Raw genomic sequence first — 26,365 nt, forward strand, 5'->3', positions numbered from 1 at the left:
AGGTTACTGATAGGATAAAGTGGATAGTTAAAAACCTGTTGCTGGTCAAGAGGTCTGACAGCAGAGAGCCAATCAAGGGATCCAGAGGAATGGTAGAAAAAAATACAGTATTGAACCCATGTATGAGGGAGATTTTCACAATAACAGCATGTTAATCAAAGATGGTGGCAGAGCAAGGGGGCTGTGCGCAGAGCTTGTCTACTCCTATCAGCTTTCTTCCAATTTTTTTTCCCCTTTATTTTTATTTTTTCTTTGTTTTCTTTTTTTAAAAGCCTGGAGAGTGGCGGGGTGAAGGGCGATGCCTCTGGCAGCAGTGGCAACATCAGCATCCAGGATGAACCACTGCTCCACCCGAGGCCAGAGTCTCACAGTGAGTAAGGAGCAGCTCCTGGTCTGACTCCCCTCATACAGACTCGCAGGCTGTGCTGAAGCTCAGGTCTGCAGCTAGGATTGGGTGCCTGAAAGAGCAGAAATATAAATGAAAGGTAGTGATGGTGGATCAGTGGCAGTTTCTGGAGGACTGTCGGATAAGTAACAGGAGGCTTCTCCCAGCCCAGTGACACAGTAGTTTCTGTGGCATAACATAGCAGTCTCCCAGTGTGGTGGTCTTGTACTGCCGCGGCAGTCTTGTCCTGGCATGGAAGTCTCATCCCCTGTGGCAGTCTTCGTCTTCCAGCTGCCCAAAATCCAGTCTCATTGAGCAGTGGCAGTCTTTTCCTGGCATGGTCTCCTTCAGCAGCGCCTTCTGGCCCAGTTTTCCAGCAGCCTGAAAATCCAGTCTCGTCCAGAATGGCTCTCATCCCAGCTGCGTCTCAGTGTGTTCCATCATTCCTTAATCAGCTGTCCAGGAGCATTAACTGAACTTTGAAGAACTTTGCCTTAATTTTACATTTTTAAAATTATATATGATTTCTGTCATTAATCTAGGTGCTGTGGTAGGGGTCTTAAAACATTTCACTGTATTTTTCATATAAAAGTACAGTGATGACAAATTTCTATGCTATTCTATTCAGAAGACGTGACTGAGGACACATTTTTCAGAGATCCTTGCGATGGCAATGCAGAGGATGAGGTGGAAAGAAATGCTGGAGTTTTGCTGAGATGGCGTTAAAATGGGAACATACAAACACAGAGTGGTGAATGACAGAGGACAAGCACTGAAGCAGGACAAACAGTTGATTCATGGACTGCAGAGTCACTTGCTTTAATATTGTGTGCAGTTCTAGTCTCCCTTCTACCGGGAGGATGTTGTGAAACTTGAAAGGGTTCAGAAAAGATTTACAGAGATGTTGCCAGGGTTGGAGGATTTGAGCTATAGGGAGAGGTTGAATAGGCTGGGGCTGTTTTCCCTGAAGCATCAGTGGCTGAGGGGTACTTATAGAAGTTCATAAAATGATAAATGGCATGGATAGAGTAAATAGATAAAGTCGTTTCCCTGGGGTGGGTGTGGCCAGAACTAGAGGGCATAGATTTAAGGTGAGAGGGGAAAAATTTTGAAGGGATCTAAGGGGCAACTTTTTCACACAGAAGGTGGTGTATGTATGGAATGAGCTGCCAGACGAAGTGGTGGTGGCTAGTACAATTGCAACATTTAAAAGGCATCTGGATGAATATATGAAGAGGAAGGGTTTAGAGAGATATGGACCCGGTGCTGGCAAGGGGGACTAGATTAGGTTGGGATAGCTGGTTGGCATGAACGAGTTAGACCGAAGGGTCTGTTTCCGTGCTACAATTCTTTGGTGGCTGTGGATATTGAATGTATGAATTGAGACCAGAAATGTCCTGAAATCATGTGTACCAGATTAATGCACAGTGCACCATGAACATTCATTACACCTGATGTAGTCAATCAATGAGAGAACCAGAATTGAGATGGTTTGGGTTGATGTTGTCTTTTTTATGTAATGCAGCTGAGATCCTTATAATGGAACAATGCGACACTGCTGAATTGTGCAAGTCCAGCTCATCACTGTACAGTACAAAAAAAAACAGAAAAATCAACTCCAGTTTCAATACAAGGTTGGCAGCAGCAGGAAGTGTCCAATATGTACAGGAATCACAAACAGAATCCAGTATTTACACATAGTTACATCAGCTTTGCTTTCCACATTTTACACCAAGACACAAAATAAAACCCAAAAAGACACAGAAAAAAGATCAATTACATGTAGCAATTGACACAATTAGATGACTCTCAGTCTGACATCCATCAGGAATTCAGAAGTGTCGCAAAGTTGGGCTGTTAAATTTGTCCTAAAGAATACCACCGATTCACTTCTCGAATGTTGTATGTCTTATCAGCATGAGTTAAGCACTAACATCTTGACCCGTTTCTTCAGGCACTGGGTGAAATACATACTTCACACTGTTCCCACAGTTTGTAAAAACTAGCTAGCTCTAACTGGAGCTGTTGCAACACTGATCCCTTCATATATCAAGACAGATGATGCATTGTTCGATAATCAGAAACAATTCAGATCCCATTTTACAATGTTTAGATGGAGTACTTTGCAGGGATTGAAATGGGCTTGTTGCTTTGGGAACTATGGACATTACAGCATAGATATGTTACTGAGCAGAAATCATTGTTCTTGTTTGTTATCCCACCTCGACAAGAAATCTGCTTCTGCCCCCAGAGGTTTCATTCCCAGCAAATAGACATTGAAAATGCTGCTAAACTGAGACTAAACAGAAAATGCCAGAAATATTGGTCAGGTCTGGTATGATGGTTTCATAAGAAACTGGGGCAAGAGAAAGCCCTCTCACTGGAATGTGTTCCACCATTCAATAAACAATAGCGGAACCTCAACAAATCCCAATTTCTCACATCAGTTGCACCACCTGAAATTAGCCTCTCTTTCAGAGACCAGTAGAACTACGATTTCCAACTGTTGAGGCTTGTTTGCATTTTGACCTGTTTTATTGTTATTCCTACAAATTTCAAGCCAATTGTAAATACTTTAGTAGGTCTAACAAGGTTTCAATACACACAACTGGAATGCTGTTGGATGGTCACTGCCTTGTGCTAAATCACATTTAACAGAATAGTGGATAAAATGGATTCTTCACTGCCTGATCCATTTATCCAAAAAGCGTAATGTGTCCTACACATATATCCTACACACAGAATGCAAGGCTGCATTTGTTCCCTGTAATTTGCTCTTTTTTTTTTAAAAACACAAAATTCCAATTGTCATTCCAACAGTAAAATGTTCAGTCAAATCACTATTTCTTCACTTTTTCACTATTAATGATTTTTTTAATGGATTTACCAGAAAAGTCAACATCAACACCATAGACTGGTAATGGAGAATATCAGTCCCAGCAGAGAGTGAAATCCTATGGCCCAATCAGGAAATCATTAGCTAAAATATTAACATTTGCTGCTCACTCAACAAATGCTGCCTGGCCAACTGAATATTTCTGATATGTTTTGTTATTCTTCTTTCTGGATCAACGTTTCTACACTTGACTCACTGTCAATTCCTTTTGCCTTACAGTATCCTCTCATCATTTATTCACTCCTGTTCCCCACACTATCAAACTTCCCTATTTTTCTTTCCTGATGTCTTTCCTTGCTTCTGTACTTTCTTAAAAACTATCAACTTCAAGCATCTTCCAGCTCTGATGAAGGATCTTTCACCTAAGCCATTAATGCTCGTCTTTCTCTCTCTACAGATGCTAGCTGACCCACCGGAATATTTCCTGCATTTTCTGTTCTTATTTGCGAAGATGTAACAACCAGTCTGTAAACTCACCTCTCCCACACTATTTTGCACAATTTCTTAAAATATCAGGACCATTTAAATGACTAAGGAAAATGTTGTGAAGTTCAATGTCAATATCTGAACCCTACTTGAAGATCAAGGGCTCTTCAACAGCCCTGAGCCAAAGCAGATTATAATATCTCTGCCAAGTGCTGCCTGTAATCTGTATTATAAGTTGACGTACAGGGAAATCATTTCAGGCTGCTGAGATCATTAACAAAATGGAAGTAAGAGATGTCCAATTATTCGTTCAGTTTTCATTGTGGAAGATTGTGCTCGAAATTGACCTGCTTTAAATTCTGAGAGCGAACGGTGGGATAAACCAACATGAACAATGCCACTGCAGGGCAGAGTTAAGGTTAGCGGGTCCCAGTGGTCATTACTGACTCGTACAATAATTCAATAATATTTGTCCCATAACATTTGTGCACAGGATGAGCACTGCTACAAAAATAATCACAGTTTTAATATCCTTTCCCAAGTTAAACAGTTTACTGAATGTCATTCTGTAAACTATAGGAACAATATAAACAAATCTACACAATTGACTCGGAAACACGAGGTCTGTTTGAGTATTTCACAGTGTTACTGCTTTCCCTGCAGACTGTGCACAAACATTAATATCCGTCTGAAACACCTTTAAATGTCTGCAAGAAAGGGCAGTCCAAACAGGGCAAGGGAGGTGACAATGGCTCAAATTCAAAACAAACATATTTCAGGCCTACATTATCAGCTTACATGAAGTTCCAGCCTCCTCGTGCTCAGGAGCTCCTCTGACACATGGGCCAAGTGCATAGGACAGCATTGCTCACCTGGTAGCAGGGCAAAGGCTTTGTTGCTTCTGTTTATACCATAACGATAGCACAAACCCAGCCAGAGCACAGCGACATGGAAAGAATTCCTTCACAAGGGAATTGTGTAGTTACGTGCAATTTATATACTGGATTCAAACTAGTAATGAAAATGATAAAGCTTTGATGTATTCAATTAGATGGTGTAGTCTGATACTGAAGTCTTATTTAGTTTCAACCCTGGAACAGTTAGTTAGTATCTACATACAAGCATAGTTAAGATAAAGTAGATATATTTATTATCAGCTGAATTCACAACCTGTCAAGCCCCAGTCGCTGTTAGATATGGCTGGCACTGAGCTTACCCGTTGGCACGTGGATGTTGCCATTCTGCAATATCTAGCTGCCATTTCTTTGCTGCTCTTCTCGCCTAATCACGTTTCCCACTACACCTGAAGTTACAAGACTCAAGTGCAGGGCTAGCTCTGTGCTTCTAATGAACAGAGTTTCAAAAATAGTGGAGCATTAACTCTGTCAAACACTGTTACTAAGATAAATATGAAGAAGAATTGATTGGAAGAATAAGCATTCCACTGTTAACTCTGGCTGGGGATGGGATGTCTTTACAGAGGCACAGCCAGACCTGTAACTGGGCAACTGGGGTTGGGGTTTATGGGGGTGTATTTTGTGCAGGAAGCTGGGGAAGAAATGAGGAGGCACAAAGTTGATAAATGCAGAGCCAGCCCTGCAGTTGTTGTGGTGGTGGGGGTGGTGCTGGTAGTGGTGGTGCCAGAAGAGAAGAGAAAAAACAAGCAGGAGGAGGGGACAAGGAGTAAGGGGTTACTGACAGAGGCAAAGAGGTAACAAACTCTCCTCAGCAGCTTCACTGACCCAATCATTTTTCTCACTAAAAACATACAAGGAAGATCATTCCCTTAACTATTGAGCTGCTAGGCTGTATTCTGACGATTATTAACACTGAGCGAGAGTCATTCACCAAGGGCACAAACGCAGTCTCACGTTTCATACGCGTACTCTAAATACACAACACAAAAGATCCAATATTCATCATATTTTGTGTTTAAAAACAGTACTCTGGTTATCTTTTTTTCAAAAATAAAACAGTCTACTGCCCAGCAGAGACTGCACAAGGTAAAATTTCTCTTCATTCCACATGTACCTCTGCTTCAGACCTCTGCAGTGCCAACTCTGCTGTTACAAAGCTTCCCTGGCCTAAAGCAGTGCTGAATGTCCTCCCTTGAGGATGACTGAAGCCCAGGGGTACAAATGGTGCACTTCCTCCTAGGCCTCCCCTCTGCTGCTGTGACAGTGTGTGATAGTCATCCAAGTTATCATACTGAGACATCACTGTCAATGTACTGTGCCGTTTACTGCCCGAGTGGCCTAAGCAAGGGTATGGGTACGAGAGAGATTGTTCCCTAACCAAGGGCTCTAGCTGCTGCTGGAATCTGGTGCTGTAACTTCTCTCAGGTTGGTTGGATACCAATGACCTGGCAGGATCCTCCTCCTCGCTGTAGTAGTCTCGTGAAGAATGGTCCCCACCAGTCCCTCTCACTTTAGGTCTTTCCAGTTCTGGCCTTTCACTTACTGCCCGGAAGGAATCTTCATAACTCCGTAAAGGCTCGTGAGAAGAAAGCACATATTTACCAGTTGCAGATGGATATGTCCGTGATTCCGTGTGGTCAGGCCGGTGCTTCAGCCCATATCCTGCTGGAACTGCAGTGTGCGCACTGTACATTTGTCCCCCTTTCAAATCTGCAGAGGGCCTCTGAGAGGAATCGTACCGTGACAGATCGCAGGGAGATTCATGTGGCCTCCTGGTCCTGCTGGTGCTTTGTATTGGAGGTGGTGCTGGTTTCTCAAGCTGTCCATTTCCAAAAGATCCATGATGGAGAGCCAATGGTTCGATATGTGCCCCACTATCGAGTTCACAGTCTGACTGCTGATAGCTGTACGGTGGATCAGGATCAGGAGTCTTTGAGGTGGCAGGATACCACCTTTCCTTTCCCTCACTCGCTAGGGCACCAGTTTTCCCAGGATCAGACTTACTTCTTGAATGCAGGATCTCTAGCCCACTAAATTCTTCCTGTAAGACAGGGGTCACGTTGTCATACTGTGACATCACTAAGCCTTTGTTCTTTTGCCGGCTGCGGATTTCACGCCGAATGGACTGGAAGCGGGATTTCTCCAACTCCTCTGAATCCCACATCATATGGGCCATTTTCACATCTGGAGATGGAGGCACATCACGACTTACAAAACTGTGCTCTCTACTCATTGCATTGGCATGGGCACCACTGCGTGGGTAAGGAGGTGCATTGGGATAAGGAAAAACTTTACCCTGGAATCTGCCAGCATAAGGTGGGATGTCTCGACTGGTAAAAGAATGGAACTGTCTCAGTCTTATCGAACCATAGGGATCTGCAAAATCATAAATCACACCATCAGTTCCATGTAGGTTATGCCCAGAGGTGGAGTAAGGGCTGTACCTGTACTGAACTCGGCCATTTTCAAAGTATGGTTGCAGCTGAGTAACATGATAATCTGATTGAAGTGGTGGTGGGTGGCATGGCTTATACTGATAGATGGGTCTCTGATAATAGAAGAGTTCATCAGCTGGAGGCACCTCAGTTCTTGAAATGGGGACTGATCTTACGGAAGATGGAGGTACATGCAGAGAGTGAACCCGTCTTATTGTGGGATACACTGGTTCCTCAAATTGGGAATGTGGGCACACAAATGCCCTCATGGCAGGAACATAGTCTGACCTTGAAAGTCGAGGCTTGGAAAGGTGAACGGACACTGCTTTTGGCTGGCTTGAAAAATTGTTGAATCGCGATGTGGCTGAGGGAATATTGTCAGGGCGTGTACCATACAAAAGATGCTGGGATGTGCTCTCCGATTTAGATTGGCAGGACAAGTGCTGGGGGACACTGTCAGCCCGGCACTGGTAGACTAATGACTGCACTGAATGAGCATTCTTCTGTTGGAAGTGTTTGTCTAGATCTGGCAAGTTTTCCAACTTGGAATGATAGGGATGTGACTGGCAAAGAAAAGGTGGTTTAGGAGGAGGAGGTGGGGGTAAAGCATCCTCAATAGATGATGGTATGGTTGTTGAAGCTAGGAATGAATGAAAGTTGGAGGCATTAATGGTATCAGACATGGAATGACTAGGAGGCACCCGATTTTCTACTGATCGGAGGTGTGGCACTGCTGGAGTGTTACTGTAAGCACTACGATCCACTGGCACAGAGTCAGCTCTTGGTTTTACAGCTGGTGCTTGGACATTGTCTCTTGTTTTCTCCTGATGTCCACTGTGAATGGCCATAACTGTGGTCGGGCGGGTAACATAGCTGTTATCGGAGATGAAAGTTGATCCTGACTGCTCTGGAGCACGTGACTCTGATGTCTTCAAGGAAGGCCCTGCAGAAACTGCTGTCCGAACCTGGAAAAGAAAAATAAATATAGCAATAACCAACCAATTACCAGGATTTAAGAAATATTTTGTTCCAATGTTATTTCAAATATTAGTATTTCCTCTTCGCTACCCCATACCATGAACAATTCTCGAGCCCGATTAGTTGTCCTTTTGATCCTTGAAGTTGTGGATCAGTATTCTGAAAACAGCTGCATTCCAGCTTCCTCTTTCCCTGCCTGCAACAGCTGAATCCTGCTCTGTTGCCTTCAGCCTTTCTGCCATGACCTCTCCAAGACCATGAAGTGCATAAGTGCTCAATGCCCCTGATCCCCGTAAAACTGTAATCCCAAGGTCATAGTTCTGGTGCTTCTCTATAAAAAAAGCTAAATTTGTCTGTGGTTTTGCAGTCAAACTAATATAAATGTTATAACATTTGAAAGAAGTAAATTAAACTTTGAAACAATAATACCTTCAAGAGGATGGTTGTGTCAATGAAAAGTGAAAACAATGTTTACATTTAAAAATAATTTTCAACTTTAAGAAACTGGAATGGTTGGCTCAGAAAAGGACTGAGATACTGTGACAATAAATGCAAATGAGAAGATTTAAAGTGAGGTACCTATGGCTTCAATTTGTAAGTAAGCATGCAGCAATGAACTGTTCATGGCTGGCATTGCCAATTCTGCAGACCCCTACTTACTAACATCTATTAGCTTGTGCAAATTTGTGAGAGCTGTTCCATAGACGAGTCAAGGAACAACCTGATGGCAAGTTTAGCGAAATCTATTTCAATGTTCTAGCGACTGTCACCACCATCCCTGGATAAGCCCTCAGATAGTGGGCTCAGTCAACATGAGCAGTGGCAAAGCACTATACAGTTTGAAAGTTTCCATAACATCCAAATTAATTCTCACCTCTGAATCCCCCACTATCAACACTCTGGGAGTTACCATTGTCCAGAAACCTACTGGATAGGTCATATAAATACTGTGGTTACAACAATGAATTAGGCACTTGGAATTCTGGGAGAAGTAACTTAGTCGCTTGTCTCCACCATCTACAACACAGAGGTCAGGAGTTGATGGAATGCTGTCCCCTTTCCTGGATGGGCACAGTTTCAACAAAAATCAAGACGCTCAACACGATCTAGGACAAAGCAGCCTGCCTGAGTGGCATCACATCCACCATTGATGCACAGTGGGAACACTGTGTTTCAGCAACAAGATGTACTGCAGTCAATCAGTAAGGCTCCTTCAACAGCACCTTTCAAACTCAATCTCGAAAACCAAGGAGGAGATAGGCAGGAGATGCACACAAACCCCAAACATGCAAGTCCCCCTCCAAGCCATGTGTCATCACGATTTGGAATTATATTGTTGCTTCTTCAATGTTGTGGAGTTAAAATCCTCGAATTCTCTTCCTAACAACACCGTGGTGTCCCTACACCACAAAGACTATAGGCATTCATAGTGTGCCTCACCACCACTTTCTCTTTTCCAGATAGAGTCATAATCATACAGATGTAAGCACAGAAGCAGACCAGTCATTCCAACTCGTCCATGCCAACCAGGTATCTAACCCAATCTAGTTCTACCTGCCAACACCTAGTCCATATCCTTCCAAACCCTTCCTATTCAGATACCCATCCAGATGCCTTTTAAATGCTGCAATTGTACTAGCCTCCACCACTTCCTCTGGCAGCTCATTCCATATACATACTACCCTCTGCGTGAAAAAATTGCCCCTTAGGTTTCTTTTATATCTTTCCCCCTCACCCTAAACCTATGCCCTCTAGTTCATTACTTGCCCACCTCAGAGAAAAGACTTTGTCTATTTATCCTATCCATGCCCCTCACGAGTTTACAAACCTTTATAAGTTCACCCTTCAGTCTCCAACGCTCCAGGGAAAACTAGCCTCAGCCTATTCAACCTCTCCCTATAGCTCAAATCCTCCACCCACACCATCCTTCCGATAGGAAGGAGTCCAGAATTGCATGCAATATTCCAACAGTGGCCTGACCAATGTCTTGTACAGCTGCAACATGACCTCGCAACTCCTGTACTCAATATTCTGACCAATAAAGGGTCATCAAATTTCTGTTATTTCAGCTTCTGTGCAGTTCCACTTTACAGGCCTACTTCTCACTGGCTAATGCACAAACTCAAATTAATTCAAATTCTTGTAAAAACTTAATAAAACTTATTTACTATCTGCAGTCATGGAATTTCATTTGCCGTTCACTCATTCCCCCGAACAGAATGTGACCTTATTGACCGGGCAAACTGTTTAAGACTAGATTGAAAGTACATGTTTAGGATTTACTTTTCCTATTCCATAATACTGAACACATTTAAACCATAACATTGATTTAGATTTTTCGGATTAAGTTGTCTAAGATGGCACAGTTTACTTATCTACTCACTTAACAAGTGGAACGATTTGGAATTGGTCACAAAAGTAACACAATGTTGGAAATTTGAAATAAAACATAAAATGTTGGAAATAATCACCAAGTCAGGCAGCATCTGTGGAAAGAAAGCATGTAAAATGTCTAGATTGGATAACCTTTCACCGGAAATGATAAGGAGTCTGATGGAAGATTGCCAATATGAAATGTTAACTCTGTCTCTCTGAGTATGACCTGCTGAATATTTCCAGCTTTTTCTGTTTATATTTTAGAGTTGGAATTCCATGGTATTTTGTTTCTGAACCTCCACCATGTTGTGTTTAGTACATGTTGCCTGCATGTAATGGGATAACAGTGTAAATGCAGAGGATGTTTCTCCTCATAGGATGAGCAGGCATAGTCCCAGAATAAAGGGCTGCCAATTTAAGATGGGGAAGAATTTCCTCTCTCAGAGAGTTGGGTTTTACAAACTCCTTGCAACACAGAACTTGCACATATTTAAAACTGAGATAATCAGGGAATCAAAGATTCTGGAGAAAAGGCAGGAAAGTTGGTGTGAAGGACATCAGATCAAACATGATCCTATTGAATGGTCGAGCAGGTTCAGGGGTCTGAACAGCTAAGTCTCCTATGTCTTCATTTTCCTTTGTCTTATAGACTCTGCTAAGGACATTTTTGTTCGGGGCCCTTGGCACAGAATGTATTTTTGGAGCATTAAAGTAACCAATGTCTGAGCTGAATTACCTGGGACGCAAGTGGAGGTGAGACCTTAACTAGTTTAACAACAAATGCCCATTATTGGGGGTGGGTCACTTGTGTTGACTGTCAAGAAATCCTCATGACATTGAGCTTTACTGTTCAGGTTTTCGCTCTGAACACATCCCTACGAAGTAACAACTGGTTCTACCTCACAAAGAAATTAATTTCAAATATTGATAAATGATGGAAACATGCAAACTGCAAAACTGCTTGACTGACTGAATATTTACAAGTTTTCCTTCAGTCAAAATTTAGCAAAGGAAAGCTATCAAATTTCCTATGAAGCACCAAATTCCAGAGTCCAACTGACAGATTAACCCTGATTAATCCTTACCTGACCTGAAGCTGTGGGCCCTGCTGTAGTACCAGGAGGGACTTGGCCTGTGGCAGGCTGTGATTCGACAGTTGGTTGCCCAGTTAACTGATAGCTAGCTGTTGTAGGAGGTGCTGAAGCAGCTGACACTGAGCATGGGTCTGTAACAGGGATGTTGCGAAAGTTCTGATCCCCTGAGATCTGCCGCCCAGGCTGAGGTTTTTTCTGAGACTGTGCAGTGGCCTGCTGGGCACTCTCAGCAAGAGCCAATGCCAGCAAGCGAGCAGCGCTTTTTGGAGGTGGAGGTGGTGGAAGGAGAGGCACAGAGCTAACTGGAGGAGCCTCCTGAGGGGATTCCACTGGAGTCGCCGCTGAATAATCCACTGGAGTCACTGCAGAGTAAATAGAAGGACAGACATTAATTAGCTGAAAAAAAACCCTTTGCACAATCTGCATAGTGCACTAAAGACAATTGAACCTTTTACAAATGTTACAATACAGTGGGACCTTCATTCGGGTTCACAGCACAGGATGAGAGCAAAGGCTCATTACACCTGTGCCAGGTCTGGGACGGTGGCTGGTACAAACTGTTCTAATGTCTTCATTTGTAGAGTCATAGAGATATACAGCATGGAAATAGACCCCTCGGTCCAACCCGTCCATGCCGACCAGATATCCCAACCCAATCTAGTCCCACCTGTCAGCACCCCCCTTATCCCTCCAAACCTTTTCTATTCATATACCCATCCAAATGCCTCTTAAATGTTGCAATTGTACCAGCCTCCACCACATCCTTTGGCAGCTCATTCCATACACATACCACCCTCTGCGTGAAAACGTTGCTCTTTAGGTCTCTTTTATATCTTTCTCCTCTCACCCTAAACCTATGCCCTCTAGTTCACTACTTGCCCACCCCAGAGAAAAGACTTTGTCTATTTATCCTATCCATGCCCCTCATGATTTTACAAACCTCTATAAGGTTACCCCTCAGCCTCAGACGCTTCAGGGAAAACAGCCCCAAGCCTGTTCAGCCTCTCCCTGTAGCTCAGATCCTCCAACCCTGGCAACATCCTTGTAAATCTTTTCTGAACCCTTTCAAGTTTCACAACATCTTTCTGATAGGAAGGAGACCAGAATTGCATGCAATATTCCAACAGTGGCCTAACCAATGTCCTGTACAGCCACATGACCTCCCAACTCCTGTACTCAATACTCTGATCAATAAAGGAAAGCATACCAAATGCCTTCTTCACTATCCTTTCTACCTGCGACTCCACTTTCAAGGAGCCATGAACCTGCACTCCAAGGTCTCTTTGTTCAGCAACACTCCCTAGGACCTTTCCATTAAGTGTATAAGTCCTGCTAAGATTTGCTTTCCCAAAATGCAGCACCTCGCATTTATCTGAATTAAACTCCATCTGCCATTTCTCAGCCCATTGGCCCATCTGGTCCAGATCCTGTTGTAATCAGAGGTAACCCTCTTCTCTGTCCACTACACCTCCAATTTTGGTCTCATCTGCAAACTTACTAACTGTACCTCTTATGCTCACATCCAAATCATTTATGTAAATGACAAAAAGTAGAGGGCCCAGCACCAATCCTTGTGGCACTCCACTGGTCATAGGCCTCCAGTGTGAAAAACAACCCTCCACCACCACCCTCTGTCTTCTACCTTTGAGCCAGTTCTGTATCCAAATGGCTAGTTCTCTCTGTATTCCATGAGATCTAACCTTGTCAAACGCCTTACTGAAGTCCATATAGATCACATCTACTGCTCTGCCCTCATCAATCTTCTTTCTTACTTCTTCAAAAAACTCAATCAAGTTTGTGAGACATGATTTCCCACGCACAAAGCCATGTTGACTATCCCGAATCAGTCCTTGCCTTTCCAAATACATGTACATCCTGTCCCTCAGGATTCCCTCCAACAATTTGCCCACCACTGAGGTCAGGCTCACTGGTCTATTGTTCCCTGGCTTGCCTTTACCGCCGTTCTTAAACAGTGGCGCCACGTTTGCCAACCTCCAGTCTTCTGGCATCTCACCTGTGACCATCGATGATACAAATATCTCAGCAAGAGGCCCAGCAATCACTTCTCTAGCTTCCCACAGAGTTCTCGGGTACACCTGATTAGGTGTACTTTCTTACATTTCACTTTGTCCAATTCTATTTTAAATGTTGATTTAATTTTGATCCTTTATGGCAAAACATTTCTTCTCCTAAAACCCTTCCATGATTAACTTTAATTTTCTAGTGAAAATCCTGAAATTCTGATTCACAATTTACTCTAGCAGTATTATTCACGATTCAGAAACCATTGTTTATGTTTCCCTGAATGTTCTGGGCACAATATTTTCCAAGCCCTTATTTATAATGCCAATGTCTCATGCTTGCCTTCATTCCAGTGAACCTTAATTGCTTCCTCTCCTTTAGGTTTAATTTTCTTGCACTATCAACAGTATTATTATGTGGCACTTACTCAATACTGTTCACTGACGCCCGGCTTAGGATCCACCAGTCATGTGACTCCTTACACATGGACAAAGAAACTGAATGCCAGAGGTGGGGGACAGTGCCAGTCCTTGACATCAAATCAGGATTTGATTGAATGTGGCATGAAGACACCCTTTAAGTCAATGGGAGTCAAGGAAAACCCTCTATTGGCTGCAGTCACATCAACTACAAAGAAAATGATTGTGCTTGTTGGAGGTGAATCATCTCAGTCCCAGGGTACCACTGCAGAATTGCTCAGGGCCCAACCATCTTCAGTTGCTCCCTGTCATAAGGTTAGAAGTGAGGAAAATAATTGAGGAATTACACCATGCAAGTTGTTATTGTTGAAATACCATCAGCTGGAAGTTTTCCTCCAAGTCTCACACCATCCTGACCATGAATGATACTGCCTTTCATGTCACTGGCTTGAAACTCTAGAACACCGTCCCTAACAGCACTTGGATGCATGGACTGTGATGGGCCAAGGTGGTACCAAAATGCTTGCATTAATTATGGAATAATAGTCCAGCACAAATTACTGCAAAGGTAAGTATGTGTGCGTGTGTGTGTGTGTGTGTGAGAGAGAGTGTGTGAGGAAGAGGTAAAAGGAAAGGAAAATGTATAATTATCTGTCAGATAGTCAAGCACCTGTTCATGTTTTATTTGGCAAACTCCTTTAAACAGCACATCCTTTTAACCATATGTGGTCAGACCACAGTTAGAGTATTGTACACAGTTCTGGGCTCCATAACTCAGGAAGGATATACTGGCCCTGGAGCATGTTCAGAGGAGGTTCATGAGAATGGTGCCAGGAATGAAAAGCTTAATGTATGAGGAACATTTGAGAACTCTGGGTCTATACTCGATGGAGTTTAGAAGGATGAAGAGGGATCTAATTGAAACGTACAGAATACTGAATGGTCTGGACAGAGTAATGTTGAGAAGATGTTTCCATTGGTATGAGAGCCTAGGACTCAAAGAGTAAAGGGAAGACCTTTTAGAATGGAGAAAAGGAGAAACGTCTTTCGTCAGAAAGTCATGAATCTATGGAATTCATTGCCACAGAAGGGTGAGAGGGCCAGGTCATTGAGTATATTTAAGATGGAGATTAATAGGTTATTGAGTATCAAGGGGATCTAGGGTTATGGGGAGAAAGTGGGCCAATAGGGTTGAGAAACCTATTGGCCATGATTGAATGGCAGAGCAGACTCAATGGGCTGAATGGCCTAATTTCTGTTCCTATGTCACATGGTCTTATATTCACTGTTGCCACCTTGACACCAGTCACTCTGTGCATCACCCAAAGAAGAGGCTTAAAACCTGAATGTGAGGCTTTCTTCTCATTGTAATGACTCACAGCATTGAGGACTAAACATTTATATTAAAAAAATTAGAACAGAGATTTGTATTCTGAGTTTTGGTGAAAATAGATTACCTTTGACAGAAGTTATCACTAAACAGTAGAGTTGAAAGATGCCAGCTGCAACTTATTCCTTTCAACTCAACCAATATTTGAGCTGAAATGTAGCTTGTTCTGTGATCCTTTTCCAATGAACCTTATCTAGTGTAATAACCATTCTTCAACACTCACCTGTTTGTGAATGGGTGGATGGTACTGTTTTGTTTTGATTGGTCAGTTCATGCCAGTCTGGACTTTGTCCTTTTGCCTCCGGTTGTGAATGGGCAAATGATGTTGTCTTGTTTTGATTGGTGAGTTCATGCCAATCTAAGATTTGCCCTGGTGTCCCTATTTGTAAACTGGGAGATGGTATAGTCTTGTTTTGATTGGTCAGTTCATGCCAGTTTGAACTTTGCCCTTTAATTCCTGCTTGTGAATTGGTGGGTGGTGCAGTTTTGTTTTGATCGGTCAGTTCATACCAGTCTGGACTTTGACCTGGAGTCCCAATTTGTAAACTGGTAGATGATGTGGTCTTGTTTTGATTGGTCAGTTCATGCCAGTTTGGGCTTTCCCACTTTGACGCTGCTTGTGAATGGGTAGTCGTGATAGCCTTGTAGTGAGAGGTCTGATCATGCCAATCAGGGATTTGCTCTCTGGCCTCTGACCCTGCAGCAGAAAGTTTGGTGTGGATCTCCTGACGACATCCCTCAGGTAGTTGCATGTCGCTGGTTTTCAGCAGCATTGACATCATTTGAGGAGGTGATTTGCTGACATTGCCACTACCTGCTGGATTTGTCTGAGGTGGCGATGAACCCAGTGAAACAGTTGCCATACTGCCAATCATTTCAGATACTCGGGTTGGTACAGAAATGGTCATTGGTTCAGAAATGGTCAACAGAGGAGACTTGGGTGACTTGCGTCCAATTTTTGGGGAGAAAGCATGAACTACCTTTTCTGCAAAAGAGGTTGGTTTCGCAAGTTTCTCATCAGTGGGACTTAGATCTGGAGAGAAGAAGGGACTTATCAGCTTATCAGGGGAATGAGATACTGGTTCAGAACTAGTAGCACTACCAGGGGTAAGGCAGGCACTGCCCAAATCTGATTCCTTCTTGCTGCTATTTGACTTGTCTTTGCCACTGGCTGAAGAATCCACCTGAGATGAAATGCTGTCAGGACCTGCATGTTCTGTCCTTGGTGGACTACACTGAAATGACATTGGGTCGAAGTCCAAACCAGCTGCTCCCATATCGGGTGGACTCAGTTCTACATCCTCCATTCTGGAAGACAGGAGTGCAGGCATTGGGTGCACACCTTCCTCTCTTTCACTCTCATCATTGGGTAGGTTGTCATATGAGTTACAGTGGTTGAGACCAGGAAGCCCGCCAGCATTGAAAGAAACAGAGAGAGCATCGCTGCTAGACCGAGGCCTTCTAGGTCTGTACACCTTGGATTCTCCTAGGAAAGAACAAACAGCATATCATTCACCACTAAATAAGCAACCAAACCAAGTCTTGTAGCACTCTATGTAGAAAACTATTTCAATAGTTTTGGCATCAGAAAGAATTTCATATCATGCCATGCTCAGGTTGTTCAATAACTTCCTTTCAAGTGGCTCTGTCAGCAGTTCCCTGCTCTCAGATTGCACTTTAATTTTGTTAATTTTAAATCTGAAATTAAAAAAAATTATGTTAAGTAAATGCATTAAGGGCTATGGACTAAAGCCACAGATCAGCCAAGATCTCACTGAATGACAGAACAGGCTTGAGGGGCTGAGTGGCACACTTCTGTTTCGATGTTCCTAAATAACTTGGAAAAGATTGGGTATTCTTCATTTATTTGGAGAGTGAAATCCCTGCACTTCCAACACACCCTGTTAATCTAAAATCATTTTATTTTGTTTGCTGCTTACCAACAGTTACCAATGTCTTGTTAATCAAATGGAGTCAATATTTTTGACCTTATCTCGCCACATAAATAAAGCAGACATCCAGAAACATAAATCCAGGATGAGCACAAAGCTAGTGGGCAGATATAAATATCAATTGAAATGTCGAGGAAACTGAAACACAAGTGGGTGCAAAGTTTTCTTCTGGTGGGAACATTGATCTATTGCTGAGCAGAATTGTCCATGGTACTGAAGTTAATGAGGTTAACTTAGGAAAGCAGGTTGCTGGGATCAGGTTATATTAACATTGATTACAAAAAATTAAGGGATGATGTAACTGAGGTGGCTAAGGTAAGTATAAGATTTGATATAAGTTACTTCCATTGATGGGAGAGTTAAGAACAATTGAGCACAGTATCAAAGTTAAAGTTAGGCCATTCAGGCATGATGTCAGAAACACTACATTATGGTCCAATGAAAATCTGGAACTCTCCTGCAAACATCTTTTGAACCTGGAGACCAAATGAAAATTGCCAGCCAAAACCAAAATACTGCTTATGCTGGAATATTAAAGTCATGAACAAGTCCAGTAACATCTGTGAAGAGAGAGACAGAGTTTATGACACCTTTCACAACTCAAAAAAGGTAAAAATGGAGCAGGTTTTAAACAAGTTCAGAGACAGCATGGAGGGGTAAGAAAAAAAAGGTACATTCAACAATCTTAGGTCATAACTTCTTTCCTCATTTAATTTCTGGTTAACAACATCTATTGATGAGGAGTTGTTTATCCAATTTACACATCCTGTAGACCCATCATCAACCACTTTTTGCCTTGCTTCTGTTATGAAGTTGAAGGCATGCTCTGTACTTTTAGGGGAGAGTGAATGCTGTTCTGAACTAAAAGATTACGAGCACCTCTGTATGTGAGGAGATGGCAGTCCCAGTGTGTACTGGAAAATTGAAAATATATAACATTTGGCTGTGAAGTGGATACCTGAGTTTTGACTGCTGTTTTTACAAGCTATTCAAATTTTACCAGTTTAAATTATGCCCTAGGACACTAAAACCCAATCCAGTTTGAATTTATTGTTTTGCTAACATTGAACCAATGAGATGATCCTATGTTGGGAATATAAAAATGCAGGCATTTTGAAAACTGGACAGAGAACAAATGCCATCGAAAGAGACCCAAGAAATTAGGAAACAATCTCTATCATAGATACTATTTCATATGAAACACACTCGCAGTAAAAATAAAGACAAGATCCAGGGAATTCAGCAGCCAGAAGAGTGAAGTCACAGAAGACGACAGCCGCTGTGTGGTTTTGAAATTAAGTGGATGTAAATTTTAATAAGTGTTTTATTGGAACAGCATATTGTTATACAGTTGGAGGCAGGTAATAAGCAGTTAAGAGAAAGGGGGGGGGCTTAGAGTTGTGAATAGCTGTTGTTTAATGTTTACTTTCAGAGTTAAAAATAAATAGATATTATTTTCTTCAAATAGTGGAATTTGGGAGTTCTCTATCACTCCTATTTTAACAGATTACAAGGCGAGGGGAGCTTTTCTGGGGATTTTGTTTAATTAACAGAAGGGTTTAAAATCTGAAGCATTTTCCAGTGTCAAAGAAACATTATCGACTTGAAACTCACTTTCTCTCTCCACCTTTATTGTGTGACTGGCCAAGTATTTCCTATTTTTGTAAACAAGGAATGGTGTGGAACCATAGAAAGTAGATGCAGTTGAGAGTCAGGTCAGCTCTGAGCTAACAGTTCTTATGTTGCAGCAGCATTTTTTGAAATTGAGATGTTTTGTGCCCCAGTATTCGCTAGTCAACACTGCACGTCTGCAACACTTTAAATTGTCAATTTCTTTTTCCATGTACCTTTTTATTGTATCTACTTAATTCAATTAAACTGCAGAATACTGATGCCAGTTTCATATTTACTGATACACGTGGGACAATTTTTACCTCAAATCCTTCAATAATCTGGTAGAATGATCACACTAAAAGGACAATTGTTAGTTCATTCTTACCTTTGACCTGGTAAGCAAGCAGCCAAATCTAATATTGCACACAAGAATATGCAAAATGTTTAATTAACTCTCGAGATTAATTAAGTGCATGATTGAACATCATAAAGTTTTACTGAGTGAGAAGCACAGATTCATTCATATAGCAAGATCAGTTATCAAAAACCCAACAATGACTCATCCTGAACTGACAAACGAGAGAGATTTATTGGTCAAAAAGCAAAAATCAACAAGTTTATTGAATAAATGTTGAGCGTTCAGCCATAAAAATAATACACAGGCTACACAATGGCTACTAATCCACTGAATTATAGTAAATACCCGCAATCCCAGCAACACTGGGATTACAGTCACTACCCATTAGTCCAGTAGCACTGGGATTACAGTCACTGCCTGAAAATTCAATAACAAGGGCATTAGTTATGCGATGGAAGTCTGGTAGTTCTGTTATGTGATCGCCACTGAGCAGTTTTGTAATTTAACACACTTACTGATCATGACAGCAGCATTTTAGAATATCAGGCTAAATGGTGCACAGTAACAATGGCTGCAAACAAATACTTGAATATGTAGCAATCAAACTGCAATATGCAAAATATGAATAATAAAGAAAATTATTGTTTTGCACTAACCTTCAACATTGTGTAGAGATGAGAGAGATTCTTCACTTTTAGCAGACCGAAGTGTTCCTGAATCACCCCTTGCTGACAAAATGATAAAAAATAAAATCAGAAGTGTTGAGAATGAAGACTTTACTGAGTCATAATTATTAATCATGCAGCCTATTATTTCTGAGATTATAACTTTAAACCCTTTTACAGTAGTGCTTGTTAATGCCTCATGCTCTGGAACAGTAAAGACATCAGGCGGTATTCACTTGAGCAACCTGGCAGTACTCATTGCGTCCTCCTGCCTGTAATAAATGGCCTCTTACACCAGATGCTGTCGTAGGGTCTCGGCAAATTCAGAAACAGAAAAGCACATGCTTTCCAAACAATCCAATAACACCCACCTGTGAAAACCATGGATTTCATTTGAGTTGGTTCACTGGGGTTACGGTGCAGTTTCCGCTTGGCTATAGATGAAGACTTGCCCAGGTTGAAGAAAGAGCGCCAAGTACCAACAGGTGATTTCTTGGGTTTGCTGGTTGTCCTCTTCCTGGATTAGAACAATAAAAGATTCACTGTTAAACAGTGTGCCAACCTGCATTGAAAATAAAGAACACCACAAATTACAACAACATGCATTTATACAAACTTTTAATACTGAAAATCGCTCTGTGATGTATCACTGAAGTGGATCAGACTAAATTGGAGACTAAAACTTGGGCACGGGCAATAGGAGACATGAGCAAAAGCTTGGCCAAAGATGTGAGCTCGATGGAGGGTTTTCTGAGAAGTAGAGGCAAATGACAAGAATAGGTAACAATAACCACAATTCCCTGATCTAGAAGAGAGAAGTGGGGGAAGGGGTGGGTAGAAAGGGAGACAGAAAGGGAGAGAGCCGGGAATGAAATGTGCAAATAGCCCCAGCCCAGAGGAAGAAGAATGCAATTAGGTTTGTAATGTGATGATATTGTAGCAGATTGATGAAGCCCTGTACACATTTCTAGATAACATCCACAAAAGATTCTAAAAGGTGGTGATTCTGTTTTACCTGTCAATTGGAAAGTCGATGACCGTGTGGAACCTGCCCTGTAATGCTGCAGGCCCATCACCTACTTCGATGTACTTGCTGTCTGAATTCATAGGGGAGATGATCTGGACCTGTGTTCGAGCTTGGGCCTCCTCCAGGGTGAGTAGTTTGGTGGAAGGGGATGACACCAGCAAGGACTTCGGCCGAGACAGAGATGCATGCCCTGTAGAGGAGAATAGAAAAACAGAAGGGTAAATGACTATCGAAATGTTTTACTTTTATAATCTTATTGTAACAAACTGGCCATATAGGGTTTGGTGGGTGTGTACAAGAGCTACCTTGCAATTATTTAAAAAAAAATGCACACTTCTCACTCCCAGAGAGAATTCTATTCCTCAGCCTGTCACACTCAATAGAATCCAATCTTTTCGCTCCTAAATCCTATGAAGGATGCAAGGTATCTGCAGAAGACAGACCCTACATTATGATTCCTTCATTAGCCATCCTTTTGTAGTTGGAAATTAATTCAGAATTTGGAATAGTTGTGGCCCTTCCAAGATAGAACATTGTGAAATTCACAATGTTCTAAAATATCGAAGTTATTGTGCATTGCAGCTAAGGCACCATAAACTCCCAGTTTCAACTTGTGGGGAGAAGAATTAAAGGAAAGGATTACTACTGTTGTTTCAAAATAAATCAGAGAAACTGATTTAGCCAGAAATTCACATTCTGACCATCAGTCAGCATAAAAGATCAAAGGCAGTTGCAAATTTATAATGTGTGGAGGCTCTTGTGTCAGTGATAGCATTCAAGCCTCAAGCAAGTCGTCTTGGGGTCCAAGTCCCACTTGCTCCAGTAATATGGTCTGAACAGATTGTTTAAAAATATCTGCAATGTACAAACTCTGTGCTTAATCACTACAGCATCACCTAATCATCAAAATCTCTCTCTGAAGGGCTAATGCTAGCTAATGTATAGAATTGCGGAGAAACACACTTTTCTTTTGTACCACTTTCTGTCTTGTGTTACAGCTTCAGAGAATCTAGACCAAAACATTCAATAGCAGAGCCAAATTCACCAACAGAAACAGTGGTAATGTCAGAAATGGGCACAGTAAGTTGTTTCAGTGATGAGTTCCAGGTAGATGACAGGCAGGTGGCGCCAGCAATCCTCTTCTATTTGTTTTTTAGTAGGTTTACTGGTTAGAAAAGTTCATAAAAAGTATGGTAGTAACCATTTCAGCAGACTGTTTCTGCAGAAAGGACCAGTAAACAGCAGTCCTGATTGGACGTAAGTACAACAGTCTTATTATCCCAAATTGACATCAGACAAGAGCAGTCAATGTGATGAATCTGGAACCATAATGTGGAGAATGAACTGGGCCCTACCTGCTCCTTCTCGCATTACTGAGCTGATTTTGGAGCTGAACAGCATGTCCACGTGATTCAGGATAAATTCCACCACCACTGACTGAATCCGAACCTCCATAAAGGCAGCAGTACCACTGAAACAGGCTGATTCAATCTGCCGGGACCTGGGAATAGAGAAGCCAAAATGAAAATGGAAAACATTCATCTTCCTCCTGTAACAGTAATGGTCTGAACAGGGGCACCTCCTAAGAAAGAGGCAACTTTCTGTTATAAGAGACTTGCTCCAATGTAAACCCTACTTACATATACCATTTACAAACATACAAAAATTAGGAGTCAGAGTAGGTCATTTACTCTCTTGAGTCTGCTCTTATTCAAACATTCATATCTGATTATGGCCTCATCTAGGAGAAAGTGATAACCTCTGACTCCCTTGTTAGTCAAGAATCTACCTCCCTCTGCTTTATAAATGTTCAGTGACCCTGCCTCCAGTGCCTTCTGGGGAAGAGTGTTCCAAAGATTGATGACCCTCAGACATAGAAAAAAACTACTTCTTTGTCTTAAATGGAAGACTCCTAAATTTTGAAAATCAAATTCCATAGTCCTACTGTCACTTGCAAGGAGGATTCTAATTTCAGCACTTACCCTGCCAAATCCCATCAGGGTCATATATGATTCAATAAGACCACCTGTCATCCTTCAATGAGATCACCCCTCATCCTTCTAAACTCCTGAGGATACATACCCAGCCTGTCCAACCCATCCTTGTAAGATAAGCAGGGCTCAATCCAGATATTATGTGAATAAACCTTCTCTGAATTGCTTCCAGCACATTTTTAATCTCTCCTTAAGTAAGGAGAGCAAACTGTATTTAGAACACTTCTTGTCTCACCTACACTATTTTTAACTCCACATATTCAAAACAGAGATTTCTGTAGGCTGTTCTGATGCATTTTCCCAGCCTTTTGTCACTGCCTAACTCTCGTGCTAATTGTCACAGTGGTGCTGACTGCAAAACTCTGCTAGCAGTTGACTATTTTGAATCTAACAAGTTTGTGTCACAGTAAAGTCCCATGTACACCTAATATCACAATTTTTATCTCATATTTAATAGCATGAATGTTCTTACCTGAGAAGATTTGGAGCCCAAACAATAGCCAGGTTCTTAGTATGCATGTTGGTGATGTAACTGAAAGTCGCTAATCGAGCTAGGTGCCTCATCAGGAACTCCAGGGTCCTGAACAAAGAGATCACAAGTTAGCCAAGGCTCAGTAAAATATCAACAATGGACATTAGAAGGGACTTCACGCATATGGTAGTTATGCTTCACCTTAGTGATGTCAAGACAGCCAGTAGGCAAAGAAGAAAGCAGTTATAAAATGCAATATTTTGGTGATATTAATGCAATTTTGAGAAAGTGATAAGGTTGCCTGAAGTGAAGGGAGCAGGAATAACAGCATACAACAACCTAAAACAGTCACCAAAAGAAGAGTGCTTTACAATGCCTGTGCCAACAGTTGTGATTATGAGACAGTGCCCTAAATGCAGCATACTCAAAGAATGCTGATGGGGATTGTTGTGACAGTGTAACCAGCGTGGGGTTACTGCAGGTCAGAGATATGACCAACCATCCAAACCTACCCACGTTCGAGTTCTAATAGTCTTCCTTTGTGTTCTGCAATTGTATTTCTGCATTAGAAATTAGAATGACTATTACAACTGTTAATCGGAACATAGAGATATCGTCCATTTGATATTCAGCCTACTACATCTTTTCAGTGCAAACTTTATCACAGCAAAGCTCATTCTGAATAATAGAAAACATGGAAGTATTGTAAACTGTGGGGCTAAGACAAAGATACATTTCAAGAGGTCAGACCAAAGTCCAGAAGGCTGCAAAATGCCCGGTGTTTGCGCTGTGACTTTACATTGGAGAAACCAAATAAAGACTGGGTGACCACTTTGCAGAATACCTCCAGTCTATGCACAAGCATTATCCAACCTTGCTGTAGCTGGTTATTTTAACAGTGACCTGCTCACATGCCCATGTGTTTGTGCTTGGCATGCTGCAGTGTTCCAGTGAATCCCAGCACAAACTGGAGGAACAACATCTCATCTTCAGACGAGGCAATTTACAGCCTTCTGGACTTAAATATTGAGTTCAACACCTTCAGATTGTTGAACTAACTCCCATTTCTTCCCTTTCCCTTAGCTTGTTACATTCTGTTATCACATCCTCTCTCCTCTCCATGCCGGTGGGACTGTGTCGCCTTTCAAGGCTGGCAGGAGACACGTCACTGTTCTGCCATTCTCACATTCTGACCATTTAATCTAAACTATCAACATCTTTTCTCCATCAGCACCTACACCTACTACACCCACACATGTCCCCGCGCCCCCATAAACTATTGCATAAATGCTGTCCCCTGTACACTTCAGCTCTGAAGAAGAGTCATCTAAACTCAAAACATTAGCTTGCTCTCTCTCTCTCTCTCTATGGATGCTGCCTGACCTGCTGTAATCTCCAGCATTTGTTGTTTTCAGTAAACTTCCAGAGGAATGGGCAGACAGGTGGCAGATGAAATTCAATGCAAAGAACTGCAAAACGATGCTTTTCTTCATTGTTCTTCCCAAAGAACAATATAAAAGAGAGTGCAGACACAGACAGATCCCAGGATATATATGCATAAACCACAAAGTTGCAAATTGAGAAATCTGTTAATAGTGCATTCGGGTTCATGAATCATTAAGAGATTTGATAGACAGATATATGAAGTGAGGCCGCAGGTCAGTGAATGACAGAAGGGGGTGAATTGCCTACTCATGTTGATATGTTCCAATAATAGTTGTTAAAAATCATGGAAAGATTAGAAATGAAGTCAAGAAACAGAGGACACAGATTTAAAGTGATTGGTAGAAAGCAACATAATAAAATACTATGTAGTGGGTAGGATCAGGAATGTACTGCCTGACTGAGGTGGTTCAATTTTAATTTTCAAAAGAAAGTAGTTTATTGGGAAAAAAAATTAGAGCTGCAGAGAAAAAAATGGGTAAATATGATGAACTGCCACTCTTGCAGGAAGCCAGTACGAACAGGGTGGACTTCCTTTTACATTGTAACCATTCCCTGATTATAAATGAAAGAACAGGCACTTGGAACTATTCCCCAGTTTGACAAGGATTAAGCAGTCGAAGTATGCATACCTGTAATGAGGAGGAGGAAGTTGCTGGATGACATCGTGAATTTTAATCAAGCGATCCTCATCTGAAGCCACTGATACAGAATCCTGCAGAACACAAAGCAGCTACAGTCAGCTTCCTTTCACTGAACACACCAAATTCCATCCTCACTGAAGAATGCCATCCAGCCTCCAGATTGACGACAGTCACCCCATGTCCCTAAAACAGTGTTTTACATGGAAGGTGGGGGTACTAGTAAGTTATTAAACATTCCCAAGTACCATTGACGGTGCAAGTGAGCCATCTTCCTGAACTGCTGTAGTCTATGTGGTGCAGATACACCAACACGGTTTTTAGGAAAGTATTTCTAGGATTTTGCCCTAGCAACAGTAAGGAATGATGATAAGATTACAAGGCAAGGTGATGTGCATCTTGGAGGGAAGCTTGCAGGTGGTGGTGTTCCGACACATCTGTATTCGTCTTTCCAGGGGGGGTGAAGGATTGGAGATTTTCAGGAAAGCTACATTTTAGTTTTCAGGGACTCCTTTTTCATTATGTCCAACTCATTTATTAGGTGATGCAGTCACATATTAACAATACCCTCTGTATATGTGCTTAGATATGGGGTGCTTGGGCTCTCACAGAAACAGAATTAGAAGATTTTTATCAAAATCCCAATAATTACCAACCATCCTTTGACATTACCAAAGACATAAGACACAACGACAGTATTAACTTCCTGGATGACACAGTATTTAAAGTGGCACAAGACAACAGATGGAAGTTGAGGCAAACTTTAATACAGAAAAAGCATCATTCTGAAGAAACTTTCAGCAGATTGGTGAGGATACAGCTAATGCATTTCCATTGCATATGCAGAAAGCTGGAACATTT

At 41.8% G+C, this 26,365-nt stretch overlaps 1 protein-coding gene across 21 annotated transcripts in view; it reads right to left on the bottom strand.

The window, feature by feature from the left end:
• The window catches only part of LOC122540755 (rho GTPase-activating protein 32), a 591,094-nt gene that overhangs the window by 20,044 nt on the left and 544,685 nt on the right, over positions 1-26,365 (bottom strand). For 20 of the 21 annotated variants that reach the window (XM_087976515.1, XM_087976502.1, XM_087976509.1 and 17 more), the window contains 9 exons: positions 25,496-25,578; positions 23,421-23,528; positions 22,310-22,455; positions 20,943-21,144; positions 20,299-20,444; positions 19,919-19,990; positions 15,562-16,824; positions 11,499-11,869; positions 1,877-8,024 (listed from right to left, as the gene is read on the bottom strand). In XM_087976515.1, coding sequence (XP_087832641.1) covers positions 5,724-8,024; positions 11,499-11,869; positions 15,562-16,824; positions 19,919-19,990; positions 20,299-20,444; positions 20,943-21,144; positions 22,310-22,455; positions 23,421-23,528; positions 25,496-25,578 — 4,692 coding nt within the window. In that variant the 3' untranslated portion in view covers positions 1,877-5,723. Of the gene's footprint in view, positions 1-1,876; positions 8,025-11,498; positions 11,870-15,561; positions 16,825-19,918; positions 19,991-20,298; positions 20,445-20,942; positions 21,145-22,309; positions 22,456-23,420; positions 23,529-25,495; positions 25,579-26,365 lie in introns of those variants that run through there. The other variant, XM_087976520.1, reaches the window with a different exon arrangement.

This window comes from Chiloscyllium plagiosum, unplaced genomic scaffold, assembly GCF_037043375.1.
Source record: "Chiloscyllium plagiosum isolate Xiang-an unplaced genomic scaffold, Cpla_swu_hap1 HiC_scaffold_29, whole genome shotgun sequence".
Lineage (NCBI taxonomy): Eukaryota > Metazoa > Chordata > Chondrichthyes > Orectolobiformes > Hemiscylliidae > Chiloscyllium > Chiloscyllium plagiosum.